Source organism: Typopeltis vanoorti, chromosome 17, assembly GCF_054136105.1.
Source record: "Typopeltis vanoorti isolate ZY-2024b chromosome 17, IOZ_Tvanoo_1.0, whole genome shotgun sequence".
In the NCBI taxonomy this organism is placed as follows: domain Eukaryota; kingdom Metazoa; phylum Arthropoda; class Arachnida; order Uropygi; family Thelyphonidae; genus Typopeltis; species Typopeltis vanoorti.
In genome coordinates this window covers 74,262,903-74,285,156 of record NC_143565.1, presented here as the reverse complement: position 1 = coordinate 74,285,156, position 22,254 = coordinate 74,262,903, and the positions used below count along the sequence as shown (strand labels likewise).

General features: G+C 31.9%; 1 protein-coding gene across 2 annotated transcripts in view; it reads left to right on the top strand.

Annotated features, from left to right (window-relative positions):
• LOC150097493 (solute carrier organic anion transporter family member 74D-like) overlaps positions 1-22,254 on the top strand; it is a 314,670-nt gene that overhangs the window by 278,566 nt on the left and 13,850 nt on the right. For both annotated transcript variants that reach the window (XM_090407008.1, XM_090407009.1), the window contains 5 exons: positions 1,678-2,783; positions 6,894-6,983; positions 8,324-8,596; positions 9,418-9,582; positions 18,577-18,766. In XM_090407008.1, coding sequence (XP_090263134.1) covers positions 1,697-2,783; positions 6,894-6,983; positions 8,324-8,596; positions 9,418-9,582; positions 18,577-18,766 — 1,805 coding nt within the window. In that variant the 5' untranslated portion in view covers positions 1,678-1,696. The remainder of the gene's footprint in view (positions 1-1,677; positions 2,784-6,893; positions 6,984-8,323; positions 8,597-9,417; positions 9,583-18,576; positions 18,767-22,254) is intronic.

The following is a 22,254-nucleotide window of genomic DNA, read 5'->3' as shown; positions in this document are numbered from 1 at the left end:
AGACAACATTATCAAACATATTAGGCATTTGTAATGTTAATATTTTTTTAATAATAACACAAATTGGCTTTTGTGTTATTGCGTTTAAAATATTATAAATAAATATTTATCACAGAATTGCAGACGTTAGGACTTTTCAAGTCACTACGAACAGTCGTATTTTATTTGAATTCCTCGAATATGATCCTGTTTATCGCTATTGCCTTTGCGGTAGCCCTTCATCTACAATTTTTGATCGGTTTGCTGTAGCTCAAATGTGAAACAACTAGGTAATATAACTGGGTTGGTTTTCTTTTTCATCACGTTTCTTCTTAAGTATATAAGCAAAGTTTCTTACAAGTTGTTTCCAGTTAAGTATTTATATCCAGTTGACTTGTATAAGTGAACCAAAGCATAAAAAAGTCTTAAAATCCTAACCACTTAAGAGAATACCCTTCCAAAGGTCAACAGCGAATAACATCTCGTGCCTGTTTTCATTCTTACGTTCGCTAACCTGTGATTCTCTTTATTGTTTACTTCAATATCTCAAAAATAGCAAGTAGATAGATAGTTTGTTCACTGAATATAAGTTTGTAGGTAATAAATGTTTTTTTTTTTTTTTTGGTTTTATCATTCATTTAAGTAGTCAACTTAATAGAGGTTTTTATTTAAGTACTTTCAGCACTCAGTTTTCTTTAAATAAATGTAAGGCAGATTAATAAAATATTATTATTATTATTATCTTAAACCTGAGATGAAGAACACTCTTGCTAGTATGATCTCAACCTTTTTAGATGATGCTCTGAACTTTTGTTGCCATGGAAATGGTTTCTTATCCACATTGATTCTTACGCTCCATTTATTATCAACAACAATGTAACAGAGTCGTGCTTGATCCTTAAATGTTGAATTTATTTTCACAGATAACATGTATTTAAAATAAACAAAAAATCATAATTATGCACAGACATGCTTTTTGTAATCATAATGCAAATGATGTGTTATGCATTCATATCATCAATACTAAGCATCGCAATTTTTTTAAAATTTCCTCCAGCAAAGATTAATTAACAACTGGTAGTTTTTTCTTCTCTAATATCATAAAACTTTTGATCGTAAAAATATTTCTTCATATTAAAAAGCAATATTAAATAGCTGTATTTAAATTTACTGAATTATGTGCTTTATAAATAGATGCTCTTAAGGTTAATAGATTTCATTATGAAAGGAAGATTGATATGTTCCATCATCGTGTTGTTTTAGAGCGTGGTTGTTTGTGATATGGGCAGAACTAATAATTCCTATTTGTTATATAAGCATTAAAATTGAGAAAGGTAACCAGTGACCTGCAAGAAAAAGAATTATATGCTAACAACGAAAGAGCACTTATAAAGTATTTACGGAAAGCATTTAACATAATATGTTAGGAAAATAATGCGGGAAGCCTGAAGATATTTTTGGACACAAATGTTTGTTTTGGCTAATGGAGCAAACAAGCATATTAATCGAAGCACCCGTATGGCAATGTACTCATTGAGAAAAATAAAAATAAATGATGACGCATCTTAAGAAATTATAAAGAAATCGAGTGGATGTTTTTATATTATTATAATTATTTATACCCAAAGCATTACATTTTTTTATAATAAGAATTTCAGATATATAAGTTCAGATTAACAAAGTGCTTTTTTTTTCCAGATCCCTCTTTTTCTAAACAATGGAAAACTGGAAGGCCCATTTACCCTTTAATGGGTGTCCTATAAGCACAACCGACAATAATAAATTCCCTCTAGACTTTACGGATGGAACTAAACAGAATGGAACCGCCATCAAAAATGGTCTTCACAAGCCGGTGTCTGCCAACATGAATGGCCAAGTGGTGTGTAAAGACCCGGTCGATAGGTCCGCTTTCCCAACAGGTGACGTAAAATGTTTAGGTGAAACGCACAGTTATTCTTGTGGATTGTGGTCGTTTAAACCAAAATGGCTACAACCACTTGCAAATAAAAAAGTATTTCTAGCTGTATTTTGTCTGACTAGTGTACTTCAGGGTATGTATTATACCTACTTTGTTAGTGTGCTCACTACCATTGAAAAACTTTACCAGATACAGAGCAAAACAACCGGAATTATCATGTCAGCCACAGAAATTGGACAAATAGGTGGTGCTTTATTATTAACGTATTATGGAGGCCAAGGACATAGACCTAAGTGGATCGCTTGTGGTATGGTAGTGTTTGCCATCGCTTCTATATTATGTTCAATGCCACATTTTCTTTTTGGACAGGAAACTTTACCGTCTAGAGCTTTCACCTCAGAGAAAAACGCCACATCTGCGGCTCTAAACGAGCATCGCTCAAAACTTTGCACTGTGCGCGTTTCTGAATATATATTAACTGAGTCATCTTTACAAACTCCATTTCACTCATCGTCTTCATCCTCATCATCGCTATTGTCGTATCCATCCTATTCTTCACTGTCGAATACTTCTCTACCGCCCCATTTGTCAGACGATGTGGAAAATATGACATCATTCCCCCGCCCTGAACGACGATTTACTTCTCACGAAGATCTGTTAAATTTCTCTGCTGTTACCCAAAGTTCGCCTACATACAGCAGTATTCATGGATCAAAATGTTCATCGAAAAACAGAAGTGGGCGACCCACTCGAACTACCAATATCGTCTTGTCTATATTCTTTATTAGTCTACTTTTCATTGGTATTGGAGCAACAGCAGTGTATACTTTAGGAATACCTTATATCGATGACAACGTAGCAACAAGAGAATCTCCCTTATATTTCGGTGAGTGAAACAATTTAGTCATTTAATTTTAATTTTAATATATATATATATATATATATATATATATATATATATTATTTATTAAGTCAAACAATTATTAATCTACTAAATATGAAATAATATAAAATAAAAAGAAATACATATAAATAAAAACATAATTACTTATAACTTACTCATGTAATTTATTTTAAATCATTTATTTTAAATGATTTAATAATAAATTAATTATATAAATGTTAATACAATTTAAACGCTTAAAATAAATATAAATAAAATCAAATATGATTTATAAAACATTAATAAACTATTGTTTTACATGTAATATTTACAGGTGTAATCGGTATTTTTAGAAAATTTTCAAATTTTTTTTAGATGTAATAATTTTTATATATAGTATTTCAGCTTAATATAAGTTACAACATTATTTCTATTGAAATCCTTAAAAATAATAATGCAATTATTCTGAAATGTTATTTTTTTGCCTATGCCTGAAATAGCAAGTGATAAAAGTACCAGCACATGTGAACATTTTTAACTGATGCTCTCTATATTAAAAGTTATTATTAAAATCACTGTAGAAGTAATTCCTTTTTAATAATTCTCTCTACTGATATCCTTTGCTATTACTCGATGAGATGAAGAATCTCATCGAGTAATAGCGAAATTTATCGACCAGATAAAGGTTGCATATTCAACCATCACACTCACAATGTCATGTCCTCCGAAATAGCTTAAGAGATGTCGATTTGGCATTGCTACGTTGCGGAGGACATGACATTGTGCGCATGATGGTTGAATATTCAATGATTGTAATTTAAATGATTACCTTCTTTTACAGAGATGCAACAATGTTGCATCTCTGTACAATTCACTCTGAACTGTTGCCCACAAATATATGAGTTTTTGATTTATTAAAGAAACAAATTTCATCATCATCAGTAGTCCTAACAGGCACATAAGCCTAACACGCATGGCAAAGGTTCATTGCTTTCTGTTTATTCAATCAAAGCTATTCGCCATATAAGGGGCCATATCATAATGAAAACCCCATTTTGATTAAGCAGTATTTGGATTTCCAAAGGGCAATACACTTAACGTGGTGTTTTTTTTTCTTTCTTTCTGAGTTCCTTTTCTCACTCGCAGCTTCATTACAGGACAAGTTATATACTCGTTAAATTTAACCGGTAGAACAGGAACATCAAATAGCAAAGTGTGGCCTGCATCATTAGCACCAATTGATTGTTCATTGATCGTCAATAATTTGAATCTAATGCAGTAATTTGCAGTGATTATTTGAGTTTTGTACTTTCACCAAATCCTAATATTTTTACATATAAAATATTTAAATGTAAGTTATTTGAAAGTTTTTTATTTTTTTTAATGTTGGGCCCATATGCAAGAGGTTGGCTGGTCAATTTACAGTACGTTAGTACCGTATATGGGTGGAGGGTTGGGAAAGGAGAAACTTGTTTACATTTGATTTAAAAGCCTGTATGTTGTATTCCTTGAGAAATACCAGGGGGAAGACTGTTTCAACAGTACAGCAGTAGCAGGGATGAAGGAGGAGGAAATGAAACTTGTTCTGTCGGTTTCAAGGTGTACTGTGAAAGGATGTTGGGAGGCAGCTGTACGTATTCCAATGAGCTTAGTACTGAGCCGGGGAATTATTGATGTTATTTCAGATGAGCATTTCCCATGGAAATATTTATAGAATATACAAGTCGCAGAGACCAAGCGTCTACGTGAAAGTGAGGGGAACGAGTTGGTAAGAGATGTTCATTTATCAGTCTAATTGCTCTCCTTCGTACTGAGTCAAGCATTTTGAGGGAGCTTTTAGGAGTCCCACTCCAGCTGGGCGGATTTGTGATTTGTATAATGTTAACAGCTGTTTAGAGGTGAAGTAGCGTCTTGAGCGAAAGAGAAAACCTAGTTTTTTGGACGCTAAGGTTGCGATGTGTTATGCCAGGAGAGGCCTCATGATGGTAATTCCGAGAAGAGAAATCTCATCATGTCTGGAAATTTCAGTGTTATCAAAAACAACGCTGGGGGAAAATGGTTCTTTTTTGTGAGAAATAAGACAGAACTGGGTTTTACTAGCGATTGTTTTACAGGCCATCCTCCTGTGCCCATTGGAGGATGGCTTGGAGGTCAAAATTAAGGGCAGTGGTGATTGATGTTCTGTGGATTGAGGTGAGTCATTGATATATGTCATTGAAGTAGGTCATTGATATATGGAAGGAAGAAGGTCGGCGAGAGAACTGAACTTTGTGGGACCCCAGCCGTAGTTATATGGAGAGAGGATAGGGAGCCGTTTACCATCACACATAGTGTTCGTCTAGACAGGAAGCTGGCAGTCCATCTGCAGAAGTCCTAAGACAGTCCAAATGATGGGAGTTTGCTTAGTAAGCCTTTGTGTCAGAGCCGGTCAAAGGCTTTAGAGATATCAAGTGCAACTACTTCGGATTCGCCGAATTTCTCCATGGCATTTATCCAGCGTTGAGTGGTATATGAGAGTAGATCTCCTGTTGATTGGCTTCGACGGAATCCGTACTGCTGGTCGCTTAATAGCTGGGTACCTTCAAGATAGAGTAGGAGTTGAGAGTTGATGGCATTCTCCATCAATTTAGATAGGACTGAAGTGAATGAGATAGGGTGGTAGTTAGATGGCTGTGATTTGTCACCCTTTTTAGGAATGGGTTGAATATAGGCCAGTTTCCAGGCTTTAGGATATATACCAGTGGAGTAAGAGAGTGTGTACAGACGGCATAGGATAGGAGTCAGTTCTGGTGCGCAGACCTTCAGGACAAGCATTTTAAAGTACAGTATTTTGATTTACTTTTAAATGCAGATACATAATATGTTCTTTTCATAAATATGATTGCTAATCCTGTGTGTATAGGAAATCCTGTAAATGATGTCATTGGCCTATTCACACGACTATCCTAAATATGCTTTAGATTTTACGTTGCTTTGGTGGTGGTGGAACTAACATTAAACATGCTAAAGGTGTCGACATTTATATTCATGATATTCATGACATTCGTTTTCATTTCATTTCTAATTCTGATTTTCTGTATAGACACTTATTCATTAATAAGAGGCTCATATTTGTGATTTATGTAAGTTACTTAATTACACAATCAAAAGTAAAATAATTACAAGTTATTTTACTTGTAATTATTTTAGAACGAAAAAAAAAATAACGAAGCCAAAAATAGGAATATCTTTATAAATTAATATTCATAGTGATAATTCATATATTAATGATGCTTCCGCATTCTTGTGTGTGTGTATATATTATTTTATTGATATGATATCATTATTATTTTTATGATATCATTACTCAAACACAAATTAATACTTTCTCATCTGCCCACGGTTACCTTTTACTGGGTGCATCACTGGGCTACTGAAATAAGTTAACAGGCTATCATTACCACTGTGTATTATGTGATGGCCTATTATTGCCAGATTGGTAGGCCGAGTGATTAATGTACCCGCTCTTCAACTAACCGGCTGCGGATTCGAACCCTATCGTGAACATGAATATTTGTGATAATCTTCAGTTGTGAGATAAATTTCATTGTTTAGTATGAAATGACCGCTTTTCTGATTTGAGGTCTGAAGTGGCCTAGAGTAGAGTTAGAAATAAAAAAAAATAGAAAAATCAATTAAATGGTACAAAAATACCATATTTCGCCTAGCGTACTGATGTACTATAGGTTTACAACGGTTCCTGGGTCGGAGATACATAATAAATTACGATAAGAATTATTATGAAGTAAAGTATTTATACAGAACGAAATCTTCTTTTTTTACTTTAAATTTGCTCAACATAATGTTTTGTAAAAAATATATTAGCTTTTAATTCCCACATACTCAAAAGTTTATAGAGGACGTTAAACAGTCATGTTATATATTAAACAAACCAAATCACATAGTAAATTTTAATACAGAAGATTATTACTATTATCAATATTATTTTTACTTTAATTTTTCCCGTTTTGATGATGTCACTTATGATTCGCAATGGAATATATTGAACGCTATGTATAAGTTTAATGCATTTGATATGAAACTAAGCAATATTTATTTATTTACTTATTGCAGGAATAACAATTGGTGTTCGAATTTTTGGTCCAGTTTTTGGATTTCTTCTAGGCTCTTTCTGCACAAGTGTATACGTAAATTTTCCATTTGGTAAGTATAGAAACGTTGAACTGTTATTGGCAGATCTTTTATCAGTTTTTGCCAATGAAAAATTAAATCATGATTTTATTTAAAAATATTTGCAAATATCCTATTTTCATTACTAGATAGGAGTAGTTTTACATTGACAAAAATGGACGAGGAGAGCACAGAATATCTAATACTGATGAGGTGATTTGTAATTCAAAATAATAGTTCTCCCTTCGTTTATTCTTTGGACAACTGAAGTTGTTCAAAAAGGATAAACTTCAGCGTACAAGCTTTTCACATGACCCATTAGATTGCTGTTTCGACATTGCTGAAAATAAAAATATCAAATAAACACAACAACAAAATTCGCTTATCCGAAGCGTTCGCCATTGCAGAATGAATAGCAAGCCTATCGTAATATGACATGAATTGGCATTTACAGATATTGTTATCCAAAGCGACTTATCTTCTTATTATATGCTCATTAGGATAGGAAACGAGGGCAGTCTGGGATTGTAAGCGTATAAGTCAAGGAAAACAACCAATTTAGAACAAACTTTTCGTCCTTAAAAAGGATTAACGGAGCAAATAGGAAAACGAATGTTACAGAGATCCAAGAAGGTTAGCAGTTATTCTACGAAAGAAAATAAGCGGCTTGATTTTTGAGAATAATTATGAAAATAAGATTGTCAATTTCTGTTTTGTAATATTTATGACCTTGTACACAGTCTATCACTGAAAGCGAAGAGGAAGAAACTTTATATGATAAAAATACTGAGAAATAACAACTGAACCTTTAAAAACAGCTGAAATTATTTACGTTTTTAAAATTAAATTTTAAAATGTATAGTTTGAAATATAATTTAAATATATATTAATTTTATTAAACAATTAAACTGAGTAAAATCAATTAACGAAATGTATTTGCATGTGACTATCATTTATCATGACACGTTTATCTTTTTGTAAAGAAATTTACTAAGGACGGATGCATTTGTATGAAAAGCATATATTAAACTATATTGCTAGCGCTTTTGTATATATTCATAATTAGCCATTAAAAATAAAAATAAAATAGTGGAAATCATCCAAAGTTAGAGTGATAATAATGCATTTAATTCTTGAATTTTTTTTATTATTGAAGTAAACTCATCGTTATTACTTAATGATTGCAATTCTCATTTATTCAAATATATTCATTAATCTACTATTATATGAGTTGTAGGAAGTAGGGGACAAAATTCAACGTAAATCTATCCCAATATTTGGATATAGTGTGAGTAGCTTCTTTACATGCACATGTGCTATGCAGAGAAGCGACATTTACAGATATAGTAACAATTGTGCTTATTTTAATACAGAAAATCCCGGTTTGGCACCGGATGACCCTCAGTGGATTGGCGCTTGGTGGCTTGGCGTGTTTATTGTTGGGGCAGCTCTTATTATAACTGCTTTTCCTATGGGAGCATTTCCTCGCATGCTACTGAATTCTGATCATCTGGCTCACCAGGGTATTGTGGTCCATATGAACGGAAACGCTAATGGAAACATACATAATCATCATCAGCAACAACAAAATGCATTCCTCAACTGTAATGGAACCAAGAAACCTTCAAAGAAACCAAGTCTGAAAGGTGAGTTTAAAATTACATGCTAATAATAAATGTTTATACTAAGATGAAGATTAGGTTATTGATAATAAATATTATTTATTAGACTATGTATTCGTTATCATTTATCATATAAATTTAATTGCCAAGGGCTTCCAACTTAATTTAGTAGCATGTCTCTTAATTTATACATTTCATGTCGCATTAAGAATATATAAGTCCGCATAGCAAGCATGTTTTTTATTCGTAATTTATTAATTAATAAATATATACTTCTTGTATAATTATTGCAATGAAATTGTTATTTTCTTATTCGACTTTTATATAGATCAAATTTAAATTAGTTTCATTTTTAATCTATATATATATATAAAATTTGGCTAAAAACGAGTTTTAAAAAACATCTGTTCTCCAGCTGATCTCTTTAGATTTATCTCGAGTTCGTTTACAACTATACTGATTTCCACAAGAAAATAATTGATAGATAATTGGCAGTAGTAAAATTTGTGTGGAAATAGTGTATAAAAGTTCATGATAATCGAATGGCTATTTTGGTAAAATCAAGAACAATAATTAAGCTTTTTAAGATGCTACTCAGGTTGATTGACTCTTTTTTGGGAAAATCAGTTGTGTAAAGATACTAGTAGTAATTGTAAAAAATCAAAAAGTCAATTAAATCCACAAATAGAATTATTTATTTCATAATATATATTCCTGAGGCTTAAATCTCAATGTAGTGTTTTTTATATTATGAATATATATTGAATAAGATAAAGATAATAGAATGCACATTTATCATCGTAATAATCTCTGTAATGTTAATTTTACCAAATTATATTCTCCAGAATTTCCAAAGGCTTTGAAGAGGTTGCTGAAGAACAAGATACTGTTATTACGAACTGCTAGCAGTGTACTTCATATCCTTCCTATAGCAGGTCTTTATACATTCTTGCCGAAGTATTTGGAGAGTCAATTCCAGCTTACTGCTACCAAAGCTAACATGATATCTGGTAAGCTTATTCTTCGCAATAAGTCATTTATTTCAAACAAAAATGTCGGCGTTATTTGATTTCAATTCATATTTAATGAATTGGATATGGGACTAACTTAATATGAAAATATTTCATGCATTTCCTTTAGTATTAACAAACATGCTCAGAGCACATCACGCTCTAATATGCTTCGTGTTGTGCTTCCATAAATACACTTTTATTTTTTGTTAGAATACTTTTGACGAATATTTAGACCTGTTTTGAACAGTCATCGAAATAAATAAAAATCTTGAAAATAAAGAATGAAATAATTTATTTTTGAGCTTTTTTTTCGAATAGAATTCATTACGAATCCAGTGTCTGGGATATAAAAAGATTGACTTTCTGTATACGGCGTTTTACTCAGCCTCCTATAACTTATACAAAGGTGGAAAGTATTGCACTATCTCAATGACAATACATGCGCGGTGGGCAGAACTTTTGAAGTGGGTCTGCGCATATTTAGTAAAGAGTGATATTATATTTCATCACTATCAATGGGTTTAAGAAATAAAGGCGCCATGGATAAGCAGAATAATATCCCAAGTTTCAGTTTAATCTGATTATTATCATTAAAATTTTGGAATATGCTATCATGAAGTTAGAATTAAAATAAATAGCGAATAAAAAATTGTAAATTATATTTCTAGAAGAAACATGTATTTTATTAACTAAAAGGATATAAAAAGTGGAGCTAAACGGACTCAATCAATACTTTCATAAATAACTACAGAAAAAGATAAAAACAACATAGCGAAAGAAGGACAATAACCAGAGCGAAGCAAATCACCCAGTGTCGGCTAAGATAACAGTAATCAGTAGACCAATACGAGATGGATGAACACTCTAACAGGTCACTTAACCTAATATGTCACAAGGTGTAACACACCCAGACTTACACAAAGGTAGATACATGTCCAAGTGTGTGCGTGTGCGTGTGTGTGTTAGTATTGTGTTCTAGTAATTAAACTTTTCTTTCTATTTTTTTTATCTGAAAGTAAGTTATAAATGTATTTCTTATAAGGATTAATAAATGAATCCATTTCAGAAATAAGATTTATTACGATTATTATTTATAAGAATTGTAAAGAGGCATAATGCAAGTTCCTAAAGGAGGGGCCATGTTTCAAAGATAAGGGAGCAATTAAAACGTTCCTAAATAAGGGGCACTGCTACATAGAGATTTAAAAGCTGGTTACAGAGTTATAATAGCTGGTTTCCGATAAGCGATTTTGATCCTTTTTCAAAACAAGCGGTGAAATCGTGTAAATGCTCTTCTCATAACACCATCTCCAAAATCACTAACAGCAGTAATTATAACAACTCGTTTTTTCCGCTGCCTCCTTAGCACATTCGCTAGAACGACGTATTTGACGGATATTTATACGTAGAAATTACAGGTGTTTTGATGCTATATTATATTGAAATAAGTGGATGGTGAGCCTCTATAGCTTAGTCGGTATAGACGAAGCCCTTTGGTCGAAAAGACTTGGATTCAATTCCCTCTATGATGTGAGCAACTTTATTCTCTTTCGACTAAAGGTGAGTTATCCGGTTTAATACGGGGGTAGACGGTTTTTGTTCACCCGGAAAGTCGCATTTTTTTTGTCCCTCAGAACAGGCAAACCGGCCCGTGAACACACACACGGATCTACAGACATAAAATACATACTTAATGCCTCACTAAGAGGGCTCAACCAGTCCGAAGCGACGGTCGAGGAACAGGGGGAACCCCCACAGGAATAAATAAAGTGAATGATATATTTTGAGTAAATGTGAGAGTTGTATTCGAAAATAAACAATAATAACCTTTGCTTAGTACGCCTTCTTCTCTAGAAAGAGTTTTGTCTTTCTAAGACAGGGGTCTTCAACCTGTCAGACACTGTGGACCGCATTAAAAATTTCAATGAAGCCCGCGGGCCACTAAGCTATATTGCGGTATTTAGAATTGTAAGATGCTTTCCAGATTCACAAGGACACGAGGAACGCTGTGCATTTCATACTTTACATGAAATCCTATAAAAATAAACAAACTCGGCTTTAAGAACGTAGGTAGGAGTCGGGTTCATGATAAGTAAATACAACCAATACTTGAAAAAAGATAATTTAATGAAGAAAACATTGATTTTTTACAATGTCAATGGGCAACTTGGCAATCTTTTTCCTTGACCAGCTTGTCGATGTTGGCATCAATGCTGGAAGTCGCTATGCGCAGAGTATTTTCGAGTTGTTGGTCCGTAATCTGAATTCTTGTCTTGGACTTCACATGCTTCATTCTGGAGAAGAACTTCTCACATATGTGCTTCCTAACAAAGCGCACATCTTCAAAGCATGCCGGCGAAGATTAGGGAATGCGTCCTCAGAAATGTAGTCTTTGTAAAATGCAAGCAAGGGCATATTGAATAATTTTTCTCTCAAAGAAGAGTTGTTTTGGAATTCAAGCAGCTCTGAGCCTGGCATTTCGGCCACATTGACACTGAATGGCATTGAAAATAAATCTAAAGAAGACTGTTGGTTACGAAAATCACTAAATCTCTCTTCGAACCCACTTCACAACAAGTCTAATTTTGTAGCGTATTCATCAAGAGACGAACAGTTGGACTCAGCGAGAAGCTGAAAATGAGTTAAGTCTTTTTTTGTGAGTTGTGCCTCCCAAAGTTTGAGCTTGGCCACAAAAGCTTTGATGTGATCAAACAGAGTGTGCACCAGTTGATCTTTGGATTGCATTGTAGCCGCGTATTTAGGTCATTCATATGCAACAAGATGTCGATCACAAAGTCAAAGTCTGTCATCCACTTCGGAACATTAAATTCCGCAATCAGATTCCCCTTGGTTTGCATGAACTGCTGTATTTCGCTCCTTAAGTCAAAGACTCTTTTAAGAACTTCCCTCTGCTCAACCAACGCACATCACTATAATAAACCACATCGCTGTGATCCGCTTCACACTCTTGGGTCAAAAACTCTTGGATTTGACGATGATTCAATCTTCTTACCCTAATAATGTTGACGACAGTCAGAATAACTTTCACGACATTCTCAAATCCAATAGTTTTCGCGCAGAAATTCTCTTGGTGGATTAAACAGTGGTAATGGACGAAATCTTTTCATTATACTTTCGGTTCTTTCCGTAGCAGCGTAACAAACCCTTCTTTCTTTCCCACCATGGCAGGGGCACCATCAGTTACCACACCCTCGAGGTTGGTTAAGCTGAGGTCGAAACGCTTTAGCGTTTTCTTGGCGGCTTCAAGAATATCAGTGCCTTTCGTCGTTCCCTTCATAGGTACGAGTTAGCAGTTCTTCTGTCATAGTGAATTGTTGATCAGTGCACGGACAAAGATAGCCAGTTGTGCTGGATCCTTCAAATCTGTGCTCTCTTCTAAAGCAAGTGAATATGACTTAAATTCAAACGACCGTTTTTTTAAAGTTCCTTTAATGTACTTAAACTAGTACTTAAATACCACTTGGCGTTGGTAGATGGCTGAAGAAGCATGTCTATTTAATATTTATTTTTATAGGATTTTATGTAAAAGTATCAAATGTACAGCATTCCTTGTGAATCTGGAAAGCATCTTACAATTCTAAATACCGCAGTATAGCTTAGTTGCCTGCGGGCTTCATTGAAATTATTTTTTATTTAATCGCGTTTTAATGTAAAGTAGTTATTTTTTCAAAATGGCTGGCGGGCCACGATAAAGAGCTCCGCGGGCCATGCGTTGAAGATTCCTGTTCTAAGTGGATGCGCCGTTTGAAAACTACTACTACCATAATAAAAGAATTCATCATATCATCATTACAGACCTTTCCAATCGTCATGACAATAAGCTAACACCATTGCCACAAAGAATAACGTCATGCCTTATAAGGACTGGTTGAAAGTGGCGAAGCAAGAATGCTTTTCATATTCCCCGTTATCTGTAGAGGACAGTGTAGGGATAAGGTGTTATTGAGCTATTAAAGCTCTGATCATGGCAGGAGGGTAACAGCAATAGCCGAGCCTCAGTTAAAACTTCATTGGCTACAGCATTGCCATCAATTACCCTCCAAGGTTTCAAGTGATACTTTTCACATACAATAAAAGAAATGGTGTATTATTTATTATTTATATAATTTATAGTTCAGATTTAAGACAAAGTTAAGAATTTTTATGTTAATATTATATTTATAATTAAATTATATTCCTGGTAATTTTTAAAACTTATTTTAAAAATAATTTTTTTTTCATCAAGAGTAGTATACTTCTGAGATCTCGGACACCTCCGAGAATTATACTACTTGCTACTACTGTTATCTGAATTGAACATATTTGTTTCAATCATAAACTATATATTTTGATTAGCTGTAAATAATTTTATCCATCTTATTAATAATAATAAAAAAACAAACTGATCAGTTAAACCAGAGAACCTGAATCCAGATTTTTAAAAACAGGCAATTTTAATTCGTATAATGAATATATTGAAGCAATACATAAAGTTTTGAAATAGACATTGGACATAATGAGTTTGCAACGTTAGTTTGATTATGATCTTCTGTTAAATACACTAGTTAGATTTATGTTATGTCTGCAAAAAGTTAAGTTTATATTGTTAGATTTCGCAATGTTCCAAAAGAACATTCAGGGAATCTTGACGTGGGTATATAATACACACTCTTTCTCCACATTACACTACCCTGTAGAAAAGAATATAAATAACTGCAATAACATTACTTTTAAGGCTTCAGCAGTGATTTCGACGCAATCTTTCTCGAAATGCCAACGGACAAAAGAGGAAACCAGTAAAGTAATATTTGGATTTTCAAAAGAAACCACCAAAAAAGAAAGATAGAGAGGGAAAAAATCTCCAGACTCGATGCTTATTTTAAACGTCAACAATATGTTCTTAGTTTAAGGTCAGACACGTGTGTGACCGTCTGTAATAGAGGCGTCTTCTTTTCTGAACAACACTAATCAATATATATTTGCAGAAAGACTTGGGGGAAATTTCATGAAGACGAACGAAGGAATGGATGTGCGTACTTATGAGATTGTGCGGCTAACGTGGGCGGAGTTCGTTTTCTCTCCTCAGTTCGTTCACCGTTTCGTGGACAGAACAGAAAAGACGTGCTTGAGTTATTCATTTTTCGCTACGGAGAGGGAAAAATGTCTCACTTGAGTGATTTCAGAAGGATTTTGTTTGCAGAAGTAAAATAATGTTTAGTTTTTTGCTATTTGCTTAATTGAAAATATTTTATGAGTACCTGGGTAAATGAAGAGGTGCAAGATTGAAAGAGTTTTTGGAACTGTTTAGATATCGGGTGAAATTGGCACAAGTGTCTTCCTCGTAAGTAAATCTAAAAAATGAATTGAATACTCGATCAAACGCAATTAATCAGGTTTATGATTTTAATGCTCTGAATTGTAATAATATTTTGATTAGAGATAGATAATAATTTCCATTTTAATTGGCTGCATTGTTAAACTGTTAGTCATTTATCGGGAGTTTCCAGAGAAGCGATTTGCAACAATACTTCACATTCGGGCTTTAGACAACAATTATGAAAAACAACAATGCCTGCATGAATAATGGAATCAGCAGATAATGCCATTTTTGTCCTTCATTTTTAATCAGTGGATAGTAGCCAATTTGTTTTCCAGCGTTAAGGATTTTTAAAATTATAATATAGTTTATAATATGTTATTATAAAATGTTATTATAATATTTTGATCATATGATTATGATGAAATAGTAAACCCGAAAATGTAGCTTTAAAAGACAGAAAAAAATCCATTTATTTAATAAAAACATTACTTGGTTTGCTTTCATTTACTTTTTAACATGCATTCTATTTATTATATCTGACATGTTATATGTCAAACCAATGGCAACATTATCATATTTTGTATATTTTTGTTTAATTTTAAATGTTTAATTATTTTTTATTATTTAAAACATTTTAAATTAAAAGTAATTATTTTAAAACTAATTTAGATAAATCGTTAATTTAATTTAAAATCAATTTAAACTAATTAATTTTATTTATAGTTAGTTTTAATTCAATTAAATGCAAAAAATGAAATAAAATATATAAGCAAAGTGGTATTAAATTCAGCATTATTTCAAAACTATGAAAGTTTCGTGAGTTGCCCAGAGAGCGTACGGGAATACACTTCCCGGCATTCATGAGTATGGACCCTATTATGGACCATATACGAAACTTTCATAGTTTCTAAATTCGGCTTTGAAATAATGCTGGATCTAATATCGACTTAATCGAAATAAAATATTTTTTCTTATAACATATTTTATGATATACATATATCGTGCATCGATAATTTTGCAATTTAAAATTTTTTTTTAAATTTTAATTTAAAGAACTAAAGTTATTTTAATTCATCTCCTAAATCGAATGGGTTGTTCTGTAAGATGAAATGATACAAGTTTATTTCTCAGATATCTTAGTTGTTTCCTGATTTGTTTTCGTTATGAAACAAATATATCTGTTAGAATTTCATTTTATATTATGACAAATGTATTATGTCATTTTATATTATGACAATAACCCTTTGATTATTTGGTAAATTTCACCGTTTAGCGAACAGCTAAATTCACAGAAAACACATCTAACTCAGTTTTTTTTTTAATTTCATTATAATGAACAATAAATGTTATAAATAATATGAATGTAGAGATTTTCAATTCTTTTAAAAGTATTTTTGATCATTCATAAAAAAAAAGAGTCCGATGAAAGTTAGTTATAAACGTCATTGAAAGATAATAATCTCAAATGTGACTGATTTGCATTTTACTTATTCTATAATATATAAAATTTCGAGATGGAAAGATTAATGAAATATGAAATGTAGAAAATACAAAGCCAAGTGAGTGAAATAACAACATGTTCTTTTTAATGCAAAAATTAGTTGGTTATTAGCAGGAAAATAAATTTGGAAACTATCAGAAAAATAACCTTGTAAATTAGGCTAGAAAAAATTCTCAGTTTAGTCTGGTGACACCAACGTAAATATTATCCCTACCACTTTAATATGTATTTAACTGATCATGGCTTAATTTAATTTATGTGTATAGCAGTTTTCCAAGGAATGTTTGAAAACATTATTATTTGAAAAAAAAAAATTATTTTTGCGTTTTTCACCTATATTCATAATATTTCTGTTTAGATTTTCTTTTAAAGGATAATTCAATGACACTACTGTCTTTTGGAATTGTCGATATTGGTCTCCAAAAATTCATTCGAATTTAAATAGAATCGGATTGTTGCAATAAATTCCCTTGTAAAATCATTTATTTCCCAGAAGACACGAGGGAACACGCTGCATTCTTGAATAACTTCTTACTTCTGCAGATATTGTTAGTTTCATATAATAAACAGTGAATTGTATTTTCTGCGGTATCATTATTATTTTTTCAATGGTAAAAACAAAACCAAAATAACAAGATAAAAATAAGTTTTAAAAAAATACGTAAAGCAATAGCGATATTAAGGCATGCGTCGCTCCTAAAACAAAAATCGTTAAAACCCAAAACGGACTGGTAAAAAATAATGGACAAAAACCTGTCTAACTGACAGTTTCTTGTTATCTGCATCTGATGACGTTTCAAACGAAACGGCCTGCAACCGTCATGTTTCTGGCTTGTCGTGTGCATAACGAGTTTTCGTCCCCCATTATTTTCAGTTTTTTTAAATTCATCGCATTTTTCCCCGGTTATTCGCATTTTCGGCTATTTGATTCGTACTTCTATACTCAGTTATCCGTATCTTATGTTCAGCAGTTTTAGTTATATACCGTTTTCAGATGTGATCGTCTTGTACTAAGTTATTTACCAACCTGACCTTAAAAATGCACACAGAATATGTCAAATTAATATCCATTATTTATATAATAAAACTTCATTTAAATATATCTGTTTTAGCCTAGTTGTGATAAGGACAAAATAGCTTTGCTTTTTAATTCAGTAGTACATTTTACTTTCCAGATTGTGACATGCGCAGACTTTCGCTCTTCGATATCTATCTATCCTTATCCTTAAAGGAGAGAATAATGAATAAAAACTCTTAGTATATGAAATACAATAATTCATTTTTATGCTATTTTAAAAGAAAGTGATATTTTTATATCTTCCATAATAAGATGCTATAAACACTTGAATTATATGGCTTAATCACAAAAAAGTTAGTATAAACAAATTATTATATTATCTAATCGTGAAAGACGTTATTATAAATAAATTATCATCAGTTTTTCGGTGGACTTTGTTGTTAGCATCGCTCTGTTTTCCAGTATGCCGTAAAACATAGGAGAAAGATTTTCAGCAATTCTGATTGAAATATTTACTAAAATATGCCGAATATTTTCGATCTTGGCTTCAAATTTTACAAATTATACACTCCTTATCTACATATTTTTCACAAAATAAAAAAATATTACATAAAAATTTATGAGGTCATTTTGGAAGAGTTAGCAGGAATTGCGGCAATATAATTACTTGAAAGTTGATTTGGAGGCTGTTTAAAATAATTAATTTGTACATGAAACCGAAACCAATAAAACACGACTAGAGTCGTGCTTATTCCTAATATATGTATTGTTTTCTTAATGAGAAAAAAAAGGCTTTTTCACCTCTGAAGTCTTCGATTCCAGTGATGCAATTCTCTCGTACTGCAATTCTTCATCTGATCGAAATCACGGCACTCGATTCCTAGAAATGCCGTAAGTGAAGAACAGTCATTAGACCGCCATCTTAAAATTTTCTTTTAACCTTCTGACAGGGACCTTACGATGCCATTTCAGAATATAGTCGATAAGTATTCAAAATCAGAAAAAAACTTTGATTTGTTATTGCAGATTGGAAGTGAAATCTTCATTTTGAGATGAAGTTTTTGTTCTTGTTTCTTCTTTAAATAATACACTGTGATATTTACGTACCAAAGTATCACGTGGTTTTAACTGTCCATGAATATTTCATTTCAGGTATGGCAGGGATATTAGTGATGGGTGTCGGAATCTTTGCTAGTGGAACCTTCATGCGGAAATACAAACCCAACGCTCGATTCGTTGCTCGATGGATAGCTTTGTGTGCATTGGCATATTCCGTAGGAATGGTGATTTTGATGTGGCTCGGTTGTCCGCTCAATGAATATGTTGGATTAAACGCTGGAAGGTATGTTTTCAATTTTATAAGTATTGGCCATAATTTTATTTTGAAAAAAAATTACAAATTCTGACAGAATTTTATTATTTTTAATTAACGAATAAAAAAGCCAATTGTAGTATTAAAATGTTAACATTATTTCAAACTATTTTCATCGGATAAAAATGTTGCATGCTTGAAATAATTTTATCCTCCTACCATACATTTTCGAAACAATTTGAATTACCCAAAAATAATCCTTCTGCATCACACAATTTCTAAATGTAAAACAAGAGTTGTTTTCCCTATTTATCTGCATTTTTCACATATTTTCCCTCTTCAAATTTTTTTGATGTATGACCATGGTTGAAGTTATCATATGATTTGGAATTAGATGATTTTTGGCTCTTCAAATTAAAGAATATTTTAATACTTTCATTTTTAACCATTTTGCTTTCACACATACATATCTTGCTTGCTAGTAAAACTCTTTGTAATACCACATTGGAATGTACGTGTTCTGGACTATCCTCGCGTTTGTCGTAAAATTCAATTCGTATAAATAAATCAAACACTTTTCGCCATCTAATCACTGAGGTTCCATTTAGATCGATTAATCGAAGTTCTGCTGTACACATTTTATAATAATTCGACTCAAGAAATATTGATAACTTAGTGTTTGGTTAGATAAGCCAAAACTTCTGCGCTAGACAAAACATTTTCTTTTTCAAACATTTTAACTCTTCATGTTGGTAACCTCACACCCGGCAATAAAATTCATTGACCACTAAAAAGCATTCAGAAAAATCTATGGCGCAACTGAATTTACACAGCCTGTTGGTTAGAAAAGTGGAGACGCTGTTCAACCTTTCGTACTACTTCTGCAGCTAATATTTATTTTCCTGAAAAGTTTATCCAATGCTGAAGTTACTATCGCATAGAAATCACAGTACCTATCATATTTCGGCCTACCTTCTTTCCAGTTTGCAACTATCAAGCGCGATTAGAATTCTTTTCGAACTTGAAGGTTTGTGAATGTCTTGGTTTTCTAGAGAAATTTCATCAGGCATATTTAATTTAAGATATTGGTAATTATTAAATGTCAACTGCATATATTTTAGGTTCTTTTTTTTAATTCTATGGTTGCTGACGAAACAACAATCTCACCTGTCTATATTCTTCAAGTTTTTGACAGAATTGGAATCTAGTTCTTTCCAGCTAAAGACATATGTAATTCTTCCGGTAACTTCCGTTAGTTTACATTCATCACATCATTCCCACAAACGAGGATGGATATATCGATTTCGAAGTGGTATTCAGTGCTGAAGAATTTAATGATATTGAAGATTCACTTGAAATCTAACGTTTGGAAGTTAGTATTACTCCATAAACGAAAAGCCTTAGTTAAGAATATCAGATAAAATGCGAATATAATACCCAATACTTAGATTTTTTTTAAAAATTATATATTCTTATTCAAAACTACGAGATTCCAGTATATTTGGATAATTCTTAGTATTATAGGAAACGCAAAAAATAAGAAAATGGATAATCGAAACACGATTAATACAACTCATTTCATAAATGTTATGTTTAAGTAACGATGTTTTTGCATTACGATATTTTCTTTGATTTATTACAGTATTAATAAAAAAAGAGAGCGAGATATACTCACACTTTTATCTCGTTTTATTAGAGCATCAATAAAAACGAATATTTATGTTTTCTGATGCACAGCTACGTATACAGACTATTAAATGGATGATTAAAATTCAGTTATTATTCTTATTGGAACACAATATTATGAATAATGTTTTGCAGCTTTAACAATGAAAATGACAGATTTCAAATCATTATTATACTGACGGTCAAAAAATATTTGATGAAGAAAACTTTGTTGAACATTTTTACCAAGTAAACACTGATGTTAGTATTCATATACATTTTTGGAAGAACTAAATGAAGAAACGGTTAATTTCTGTTCACATTTATTTATTTTTCAACAAGTATGGGTCATTTTATTCCCACCAAAGCTGCATAGAGAGAGAGAGAGAGAGAGAGAGAGAGAGAGAGAGAGAGAGAGAGAGAGAGAGAAAGAGAAAGATCCCCGTCTCTTTATTGTGTTGTTTCAAGGATAGTTTGTATATTTTGCGGGATGAAAAACCAGAGTTCATAGAAGGAAAAACCCTGTCGTCTTCATATGAGACTGGCAAATTCGCCTTCAATGTCTAGACGTATAAACGTTCTTGCTTCATAGACAGGATTTGAACCGATGTCTTTCCTAACAACTAAATAAAGCAACGATCTTTCAATTATTATACGATTAAGAAAAAGTACCTGAAATAATAGATACTTGATTATTATAAACACCTTGTCATATATGATAGCATACATTGTATATTGTGAACATTTCTCCACTATGTTAATATGTTTTACGCAAAATTAGTAGTTGCGATATAGTCAAAAATCACAAAAGATTTATTGCTGAATATGTTTTTAATTTCAAAGTTAAATGCTTCATTTTATATTCTTTAGAACTGATATTTTTGCTTGCATCATTATTCTCGTGTTATGGAGAATAATGACGGTAAAATATGCTTTAGTTTCTTTATCTTTTTTTTTTGCAATTTTTATTGACTACAAAATTAAGATGATATGCATTCAAACAGTAAATATTAACACGCTTTTGAATTCTAGGACATTCATGTAATTTTTTATAGTTTGTCAAACTATGTTTTGCTTTCAAGGTAATATGATAATGGATTCGTTATGAAATCCTGCACTAGACGGAAAAGAAATAACTACATCCATCAAGGATAAAAGAGAAATTACAATATGGTATTATACCTTGAGGGGGATTATGTTTTGTCTCGCTTCTAAGAGAAATGTTTTAATGGACAAGTTACGTTCATTAAACAATACATACTGACTGTAAAAAAAAAGATACAAAACACCCTGCTGTTAGAAGCAATATCTTAATATGTAAAATACGAAATAATGAAGATAAAACCATAACTAGGGATTAGTTTGAATACATTACAGTCTAGAGAAGAATTATTAATGATGAATTTGTGCTAACAAGTGAGTTACATGAATATTAATGAAATTCGAATAATCATATCGATCAATCTAAACAAGAATTTCCAACTAAAATGGAAACAAAAGCAAGAAGAAAAAGCAAAGAATGTATTAAGACAACAACAACAAATAAGTAGTTGATCATTTAGATATGGTAACCGTTATTCTATATGTTTAATTTTTAAAAGAAATTTGAATAAGCACTGTTAACAATTTTGAAGCATTAAAAGACAAAATAGTGTGCAAAGTCATTCGTTTTATATAATCAGTGCAATTAAAAGTATGTTAGAACTATTGATAATATCGATATAATTACTGTTACTTTTTTGGGATGAATATGCTCTTAAAAGAACAATATACGTTTATAACTTTTAAGAATATACTTTTAAGTACAATATTCAAATATATGAACATAATTAAGAACGGAGTATCTTGACTTT